General features: G+C 39.8%; 1 protein-coding gene across 1 annotated transcript in view; it reads left to right on the top strand.

Annotated features, from left to right (window-relative positions):
* Positions 1–10,576, top strand: part of LOC101858209 (ATP-dependent translocase ABCB1) — a gene marked incomplete in the record, with an annotated part of 52,603 nt that overhangs the window by 32,191 nt on the left and 9,836 nt on the right. The window contains 7 exon segments of the mRNA XM_013086635.2: positions 273–300; positions 2,304–2,497; positions 3,725–3,877; positions 4,577–4,681; positions 6,783–6,860; positions 8,539–8,622; positions 9,325–9,528. Of these exon segments, the coding sequence (XP_012942089.1) occupies positions 273–300; positions 2,304–2,497; positions 3,725–3,877; positions 4,577–4,681; positions 6,783–6,860; positions 8,539–8,622; positions 9,325–9,528 (846 nt within the window).

Below are 10,576 nucleotides of genomic sequence, written 5' to 3'. Positions count from 1 at the left end.
TATTTACACACGTTTCATGAGGGTTTTTTTCAAGGGAGAGAGTTAGGATGAGGATATATTGAAACTGAGGGGGATCGAATGTGCGAATACATGTATTTGTAAAGCATGCAGGCCCACCAAAAAGAATGAAATGTTCTTTTACGTAACACAATATTCCTTATGTTTGAACTGAATCTATTTGAAGACCAGAACCACCTATAATGTGGGCCGGTATTTTAGGCACAGCTAACATGATTACACACTGACGTGTGCTTTTGTTTTGATTTCAACAGGCAAACATCGAGAAAGAATCGAATCTTGGTAATGTTCATAAGTGTAGTAAAAACACATGTATGTAACTCGCACTGTTTATTTTTCCACGTACAGCAACTTCTTGTACTAATGCTCCTCTCTAGTTTTATATTGTTCTGATAGCATTCAAACTAAACATGTAGCTTCTAATTCCCTAACAATAGACTTTTCTTTAACGCCGACCATACATGTACCTTTTTATCTGTAACTATTCACCTGTCTGATTTTACATCTTTTTTCTCTACCACTAGGAGCCTTCATCAAACTCAATATTGATTTGAGAATGCATAATTGTCCTATTTAGCGACAACTGGTCCTGTAAACTACTTGATAGTATTTTTAGATGGGCTGGACTATCGTATGTGATGCTTTGGGGTATCTGGGAAAAGATCTAGGGTGAAAAGCTCCGTAAATGTCACACTGTTGATTTGTGAAAAGACTTGGCGAAGTCAACTCAGTTTAAACTTAAATGACTTCAGACAATGTGTATACACACGTGTGATATTGAAACGCCAAAAACTGGCTGCGAGCACTTTTTCGAGACACTCATACTTGTATATTAATTCTAATCCTCTCGAACGTCGTCAAACATTGATTGATCTACACTCAATAGGACACTAAGTGTTGTTTTGTTGCATGATCCTCATAGTTCTTCCTTGAATGTTCTTGTTCTAAACAGTATCGCACCCTGTAAGTGCGAGACTGTCAATAAGAGGCAGGTAGAATTCTTTTTGAGTGTTGGTATTTCAGTTACAAATACTTTCGTGACCTTCAACTCCTGTTTGGATATGTTTGCTGAGTGAGTGGGGTTGACCTTTTCTTTTTTTCACATGTAATGTTGTCTAGCATGTTGCAAGGTATATTCTTCTTTTCATGCTGTCTGACAAATACATTAACGATACGTTGAAGACAAGTGACGTTTGCCCATATTTCTGTTCTCATCCTCTCAACACATTAACCAGCATAATGGTTTCTGAGGTGTCTTTCAAGTTGGCAGAAATATTATGAATGTTGATCATCATCATCCGGTGCCTTGCCGACTGGCGTGGGCGATCATGGACCTCCACTTCCATCTGTCTTTCGAAGCAGCAGTGGTGTCTGTTGTTCTTGCTGCTCTCAGCCATGTTGTCATCTTGTCCAGTATCTTTTCCCTCTGTCTGCCTCTACCTCTCTTTCCATCAAACTTTCCTGTTGTTACAATGTTCTCTAATGCTTCTTTCCGCATTGTGTGTCCGAAAAAATTTGCCTGTCGTTTTCTTATATTCGTGATAAGTTGTTTTCTATAATTTGCTTCAACCAGGACTTCTTCATTTGTTTTTCTAGCTGTCCATGGGATACGTAGCATGCGTCTCATGAACCACAACTCTGCCGCAACAATTGTTTTTTCCATGCTTCGCACCCGTATAATAGGATTGGCTCGATGTAGCTTTTCATGTTGATAGGAAAAGGAAAATTTACAATCAAAACCCCTACAACTCATGTTTTAAAAAGAAAAATGTTTGTCGTTTAAAACGTATTAGCGCAAAGCCTTCCTCCTGACGTCACACACAAATCTGCTTAACCAGTGGTTTAATATGTTCACTATAAGTTAACAACTCATCTTAACTGTTGCTTTGGCGGTAAGGTTTCTGAGGCAGACAAGAAATCTTCATGTACAACTCGCATACTGATGTCAAGGAGATGAAGAACAGATTAAGTGTGCGGCATGCCGTGTTGAAGGGGCTTAATGTATAGCTACTGGAAACACCCCGAAAGCAAGAATTTTAAGATAACAGCCTGTTACATATATCTCGCTTTCTGGCTGATTGACAAGATATTGCTTGATCCTATTGTGCTAATAGAGCTGGCAGAAGGGATAGAAGAGGGTTTTCAAAGTTAATTATTGATGTTTGGGAGCATCGAAAGTAGATCTAATTAAAAAGTTGTCAAAACTGACCCCCCCCCCCCCCAAACACACACACGCACACAAAAGAAACATCGTCAAGAGGGCCATAAAATCATTCTCTTACCAGACATTGCTGACGTAGAGATTGTAGAAGAAGATGACTGGGAGGAAGACATAATCGATGGCAAACTTGTCCGTGCATCCTTCAAGAGGATGTCCAGCTCTTCTAAAGGTCTCCAGAAGCAAGTCAGTCTGGTCGCCCGAGACAGCAAGCGCAAGGCAAAGGCGGATATCTCTTCTCCAGGAAAACCCGGTTCACAGGTCAGGGTTTTAGAACAATACTACAGCAGCTGCTCTTTGGTAAATGTATGGGTGTAACAACCCTATAAAAATATTAGGTTATACAAGAGACGGCACCTTCGAATTTAACGTCCATCTCCGATCTGACCGAGATAAATGGGCTGAAATCATGAAAACTCGACAAAAACGACCCGAGTTCAAGAACCCCCAGTCTGGGATTCGAACCAAGACCATCTGCTATGTCGCCTAGTCCAGTATGACGCTAACTGAGCTAGCGTAGCGCACCCATAGCTTTTTGGAATTTTCTTTCTTTTCGAAGGAAGAATAGCTCATAAATCCCTTTCTATTTTCGTCATGGGTAGTTTCTTGGAGGGAGGGAAAGAGAGAGAGAGAGAGAGAGAGAGAGAGAGAGAGAGAGAGAGAGAGAGAGAGAGAGAGAGAGAGAGAGAGAGAGAGAGAGAATCTACGCCTTTAAGTTTTTTTAGATTTCAAACACGTCGGTTCACTGTTAGCACAATAATTATCATTGTATTGATGAGTTGCGGCACGGACGCAGCGGGTTTGAATCGTTAGAGAGGCATTCTTGAGTTATTGGGCAGTGTCCACCCATCTGGCACAGTTCTATTGGAGATGAACTTGAACCTTTTAAAGCTACACCATACTTTTCCTTTCAACGCAAATGAAAAAGTCAAAGAGAAGATAAAAAAAAGAAATAAAATCATTATACCCTCCCCGTACCCCTGAAAAACTTACACGTTCTGAACAATTCGTTAAATACGCACCATACTGTGACACACAGATGAAAAAGTAAAAGAAAAGATAATAAAAATAAATTATATTACCATACCACGCCTAGCCCCCCTCCCCCCCCCCCCCCCTTGAAACTGCTGATCTGTAAAATTCGTACCTTGCAGAACATGGCGATAAAAATTTGCACCGTGACAAACAACACAGATGAAATATTCAAAGGAAACACATCTTTCTTTCCTTCTCTTTTTCTTTCAATCTTTCTTTCTTTCTTTTTTTCTTTCTTCTTTTCCGGGCGTTGTTTGTCCACTGCAGCATTTAGCCCTCCAATAACGACACCCACTCTGTTTTTATCAGCTATTTTCTGTGTCCAGGTTGTACCTATCTGCTCTTTAATGTCACTCTGCCAGCTTCTTTCTGGTCTTCCTCTAGATATTTTTTCCTGTTCTCAGAATCCATTCCGTACATAAAAAATATAATATTATCATACCCCCCTTCCAGAAAGAAGAACCAGAGGCAGAGCCGGTAACGATAGCCCAGGTGTTCCACTACAACTCTACGGAATGGCATCTCATCCTGATTGGCAGTTTCAGCTCGCTCGTCACGGGAGCTGTCCATCCATGCTTCTCTTTCGTGATCAGTGAGTTCATCAAGGTAAGAGTTTACCGCTCCCCCCCCCCTCTTGCCCCTGACCTTTTTTGATTTCTTGAAACGTGCTGGACTGTTACTCTCAATTTTTTTTCTTTAAAAAAATGTTTTGCGCTCCCATCGACACAATTTATATTGTTTAGGTTTCAGGCTTTCGACCATGACTACCAGGGCCAGTCCAGACTAAAAGGGATACAGCAGACTTGCAAAAAGACAGATGTACTCGATAACAAAATTATCCCCACTCGAGAATAGAACTCGGGTCTCTAGAGTGCGACAGCGAAGTGTCAAAGTGTGTACCACAGACGCCGGTTTCTAAAGATTGCGATAATAAACTAGAGGCTACCAAAACGTGGTTTCTTAGGAGACTGTTGAAAATTTCATGGAAAGAAATTAATTGAAAAGAGGTAGTATTGAAGGAAGACAGCGTGGGACTGTTACTACTAACAAAACCCAACTAAAACAAATCAGGAAGAGACAATTGATGCAGTTCCTAGGATACTTGAATAGACAAGGCTAACGCCTGATTTTAGGTATGGCGCTTACTTGTTGGTCAATATTTGTTAAAGTAGTAGTTGTTTTTTTCGTGAACACACATTGAGAATCTTAAAAAAGGCCAGGAATGAGTTATACCTATCCGTAAGGAAAAACCTAAAATTCGCACAGCGTTTGAATCTCATGTGATCACTATCTTTGCATCGACAGACGTTTTCTGTGGAAGACGAGACGGAACAGATGAACCATGTCCACATCTTAGGGGCTTCGATTATAGGGATCGCCATTATCAGCGCTATATCCCGCATGTTTCAGGTGAGAGCACAGAAATAACATCATTATCATAGCTACTGTATTCTTGTTCAGGGCGATGAAGGGAAGAGGTTTCTTTAAATCTCACTGGGGAATTTTTGTTAAGGTATAGATTATCACGGAGCAATCTCGGATGTCCCTGTAAACTTTTTAGACCAAAAAAAAAAGAAGAAAGAAACGGACTGATGGACATAATACATGTACATATAAACGTATGTGCACGTAGATAGATAGATAGATAGATAGATAGATAGATAGATAGATAGATAGATAGATAGATAGATAGATAGATAGATAGATAGATAGATAGATAGACAGATAGCAGGGGCGAAGGCTGACTTGTTAGACAGGGTAATCAAAGTGAAACTGGACCAGATATGGCCTGGGGATATCACACAAGAACCTTGCTCGAGGCGGCGACTCAAGAGTTGTGAATGAAAACAAATCCGGAATTCGTTATTGTATGTTCAACCGCCAAAATAATCGGGAAAGTATCTAATTAAATATCAATTCCAATTAAAATTAAATTTAACTTTAGATGTGAATACACAAACACAAAGCAAAGAAGCAGAGATGTCAGTACTAGATCTAATTGTTATAGATCTACCAGGGAGTCTCTAACTCTTTGGTAGAACATGACAATTATCATTTTTTAAATTTCACATTTGGCTGTTTTTTGTCTAGCCTTTCGCGGCCACGAGCCTGTGTCATAATCGAGGTCACGATCTGATTATAGGGCAGTAAAAAGTCGAGGAAAAAAAACAAGCACTCGAAGCAGTCGAGAGATTATTAGGAGTTAGTTCCCCTTACATCTGTGAGGTAGACTCGACCAGTGTAATAGTTAGCTTAACTAATCAGTGCTTGAGACTGATTATAACTGTGGCCCGAAAGGGGTGAACAGGGTATATGTGGCAATGAAACAGTTTTGACTGCCATGCACATGTTCCCTTCAATTCTGTTGGTAGACTCTTCAGTCTCACTTTAAGCTTACTTAATCAAAGCTTGTGACTGCTTATGGAGTGGCCCAAGAGGGATGAACAGGCTATTTCTGTGGCAATGAAACCGTTTAGAATGTTAGGCATACTGTTCATTGTTGATTATGAACGTCTTTTTACATTTAATTTATGAAGTTTACGTTTATGGGTGAATTTGACTGCGACATTGTTTCAAAATTAAGAAGGGAAGCAGTGATTATTTGATTATATAGACGCTTCGCCTCTGATAGATAGATAGATAGATAGATAGATAGATAGATAGATAGATAGATAGATAGATAGATAGATAGATAGATAGATAGATCGTGTTTTATCGCCTATAAATGGCTGCTTGAACTGTATGTTTCCCAGGAAGTTGAGTTTGTTTCAGAATGCTCTCAGGTCTACTGGGGTAATAGTATAGGTTGTGAAGCGCATAGACCTTGCTGTTGAGCGTGGATTTTCGCTATACAAATGCTATCTATTAGATAGAAAAGGAGAGAGAGGGGGAGAGTGAAGGTGAAATAGATGGAGAATGAGATGTAAATAAATAAAGAGAGAGAGAAAGAGATAGAGAAAGAGAGAGAGAGAGAGAGAGAGAGAGAGAGAGAGAGAGAGAGAGAGAGAGAGAGAGAGAGAGAGAGAGAGAGAGAGAGAGAGCGGAGCTTGAGATACAAAGAAGCAGAGAGGGGAAAGGAGGGAAGGGGGGGGGGGGGGCTTGTGACGACGGGGATGTGACATAATGGTGACACAACGACCACAACGAAGGATGCCATGGCTGAAATCGTTTCTCTCCCCTAATCGAGTGCATTAAAATATAAAGCCTTCGCGCAGACGCGAATGTAGAGCAGTGCTGTTGATTGCAAGGTGGACGAAAAAAATAAAGCGTCCGCACCTTGGATCCGAAGGCAGTCTAAATAAATTTGTCTCGTCACTTCTGGGAAATTCCTTTTTAGTTCTCACATCGGGTGCTCTTCAAAACTTAAGCAAGTTGTAAATTTAGATCCAATTTTTATTTTGAAAATGAGACAATCTGCATTTCCCAGTGACATTTTTGAGTACATTGGAAAACTTTCGGTAGCTTTGACCCTCGTTAGGTAGTATAATTTATGAGCCAAAATCTTTTCCAGGGTTACTCCTTCAGCAAATCGGGTGCCATTCTCACTGCCAGGCTACGAAGACTGACATTTGCTTCAATCGTAAATCAGGTGAGGGTGCCTATAGATACCAAAATATAATGCATGTATATGTAATATGTCGTCCCTGAGTCGTTACGAAATCTGTTGGCGGCTGTTAGAAAGGCGACACTTGTAGCTCCTGTTTCTTTGAATATCCCTATTTTGTTTCTGTCTGTATGTCTATTTTTTTTTCAAGCACCCAGTGAGCATTATCATGCCGATTTGCTTTTATGTACATTTATGCTGATTTTCAACTTTCAATATTAATCAAAACGAAATATCGTAAATTCGTGCCAAAAAGAGGGCATTGTATTTAAATGACGACGTCTTTTGGAGCCTGTTCTACTATTGTTATAATGGAATTTAATTTTTAACATGTGTTCAGTTGAAGGCGGCATTTTGAGGACTTGATTTTTTTCTTTTTAATTTATGTTTGTATACTGAATACAGGTAGTTCAAGAATATTACCACCACCATCATCATCATAATCATCGTTTTTTTTCAGCAGAAAATATACCGGAGTCTTGAATATATAGATTGTATCAGATGTTTTAAAATGTTCGAGGTCTTCTTCTTCATCATCATCATCATCATCATCATCATCATCATCATCATCATCATCATCATCCCATCACCTTTCTTCCTATCTCTGTCTCCCCCCTCACTTCCTTTCTCTTTCCTCCTCTGCCTCTTTCTTGTTTTCCCCCCCCCCCTTTACCCACGTACTCTAAAGCAGACCTATTAACATACGCCTATAATGTCTTGATAGTTTGTTTACAAAACTAGTCAGGATACAGGAGGAGTTGGTAGGTCGTAACAACATTGTTCTCTGTAAGAGGGGAAGCAACTTAGTAAACCATCGTGATGCCAAAACTAATTACTGCTCCCACAAGTAATCGCCGGCCAGCTGCTGAAATGTACTAAGCCCAAAATTCTGAATTTAATTTTTTATAAAAATTGTAGGTTCTTAATCTGTGGCAACGTTTGCATGTGCTCAAGAACTATTTTGTTGAAATTCTAGTGCTAGTTGTTGGAAAATGCAAAAAAAACCAAAAAACAAAAATCCAACAACAACCAACAACCCCATAATGTACAACTGTTTATAGAATGAAACCGTATTATCCTCTAAAGTAGAATATTGCTTTCTGGGCTCAGTACCTGTCAACAGGTTGCCAACGAAATATTTCTCAGGCGTGGCATTTGATTTGTATTTTATTTGGTCATGGTTCAGATGACCTTGTCACGAATCCCTAAATGCTGCATTTATTATGAACTTGGGTTGTTTGGAGAATTCTGTCAGAATATTTGGCTCGATTCTGTCGGAGATTGACATTATATTTTGGCGGTCCAGTCTCTTACGAGGAAATAACCTTTCTGTGTTGAAAAAGACGGTTAACCCGTACGATATCATACGAACATTTCTCTATTAGACAGCACGCTGGTGGGTGGTTGGCAGGTGCTCTGGTGTGGTTTGCTTCTTCTTTCCTTTCTGCCGTCTTTATCTCCCCTCCTTTTTTGTGTTTGCTACTCTCTTGTAACACATCAAATCTTCGGCACTTATATGACCTTATTGTGTTGCAAGTGCCGTAAAACGTTACGAAAACTTAAAAAACAACAACTTTGTCTTCACGCCACACCTCTTGATGAGGAGACAATGTTTATGTTATCTAACATTTCTAACAATGTGTTACATTCTATTTTGTTCTAGGATATGGAGTTCTTTGATCAACCACACAACCAAGTCGGAGCCATAGCTTCTAAACTCTCAGCTGACGCAAGCATGGTGCAAGGGGTATGCTTTATATGCATTTATTATACTTTTTCATGATTTAAAAAATGTGCTTTTGAACCTTTCCAAACTTTTGATTTCTTTGAGCTTTGTGGCGTTTGTTGAACCACGAACTTGGCGTACGGAAAATGTGTTGTCAAATGACGTCTAGATAGGTCTTGCTTTGTTATTATTATTTTGTGACAGTTGATTCGCCGTTTTTCAACTCTTAATTCTCGTTCTTTTCTGAATTTCCTCCCTTGAATGTTTTTTGTATCTTTGACTGTATGACTTTCCTGCTTTGTGAAGTAAAGGTGTCTTGAAAAGTTGAACTTATGATATATTCAGTGTTCTCTGAATCTACTGTAAGATCACCAGAACTGTACACCCATTTCAAGGGCATTAAATTACAAGGCAACTTATTACGGCTGTTTACTTATCTGAAATCTCAGTCCCGCATTTTATTAAGCTTGGTTTGTTTGAAGAGTTCCCATGGCTCTGTCTTTTTGGAGATAGATAATATCTCGAAACCCATGCTTCGTTGATTGCCTTACATAATAATAATATAGTCCTTGGCTTTTTGCTTCCTTTCAATTTGCTGCAAGGCACTCTTTTAAGGTACAAAAAGATAGCAACATAACCATGAACCTTTTTGAATCTTCATATATTTGTGCCGCGACGTATATTGTCATATATATAAAACATGGTGGTATCTTTTCCCCCTAGGCTACTGGCTCTAAAATTGGACAGGTTCTAGAGGCGATCTCCGTTCTGGGCTGTTCGCTGACCATCGCGTTTGTCTTTGGCTGGAAGCTGGCTCTTGTGGTCGTCTCCTTCCTGCCTCTTATGATCATTAGCGGGCTGGTGCAGGGCCGGGCTATAGCGGGGGCAGCCAAGAAGGACAGGTCTCAGCTGCAACAAGCGGGCAAGGTGAGAGGAGTGTTTTCAGCTGGGGTAAATCATCGGCAAGCTGAAAATCGTCGGCAAGCTGTTAAAATGTACTTGGCCCAGGAAGCAGTATTTTACAGACAAGGGGAAAGAAAGCTGCTTCATTCTTTTAACTAATATCCCTACATTATGTATTTTTTTTGCTTTTTTAGCATTTAGAATTTGAATTTTGACAAAGTATTCCTTGAGTACTCGCAAACAATACCGCAAATGAAGAAATTGCAAGTGAATAAAGTAAGAATACTGGGTTTAGTAAAATTTAACGGATGACCGACGAAAAATTGTGCATACTTTGAGTTGTCTTGTATTACCACATCTCCCTCGGCATTATCTAGATTTCTGGGAGCGGGATTTAGAAGTGTGTGTTAAAGTAAAAGGTTTTAGGCCTGGCGCTGTGAGTGTGTGTGTGTGTGTGTGTGTGTGTGTGTGTGTGTGTGTGTGTGTGTGTGTGTGTTTGTGTGCGTGTGTGTGATCTCGCAGGTCCGAATGTCAGTACAATGTTTTATAATATAACATCATGTGACATGTGATACAAAAATTATTGAAATCCCCCCCTCCCATCCCCGTCCCATGCACTGTCTCATAATAATAGGAATAATTAGACTTCCGTTTCAAGCGACAACCTAAACAAACACTTGTAATAAAGAAGAGACCTTACCCTAACCCAACCCCCACACCCATAACACCCTCAACAAACACTAGGTTCCCAAACACTAAAAAGAAGAGACCCAACCCCTAACCCTTCCCCTAACGTTACCCCTAAAAATGCGCAAACCACCATAATTTTGTGCCTTTATTATTTATTTATTAGAACGTGAGACGTGAGAAATAACTGCTATCCGATCCAGAAACACAATAATATTAGCCTATAGATCTAGAAAGATTTGTATTCAAAGTCTAGTGAAGAAAAGACTTGAATCAACAACATACGACACACACATCCATGATAACATGATACACACACACAGAGAGAGAGAGAGATAGATAGAGAGAGAGAGAGAGAGAGAGAGAGAGAGGGAGAGAGAGAGAT

Source organism: Aplysia californica, unplaced genomic scaffold (genome assembly GCF_000002075.1).
Source record: "Aplysia californica isolate F4 #8 unplaced genomic scaffold, AplCal3.0 scaffold00487, whole genome shotgun sequence".
In the NCBI taxonomy this organism is placed as follows: Eukaryota; Metazoa; Mollusca; class Gastropoda; order Aplysiida; family Aplysiidae; genus Aplysia; species Aplysia californica.
The sequence above is the reverse complement of the archived record's forward strand: the minus strand, read 5'-3'. Positions and strand labels throughout refer to the sequence as shown.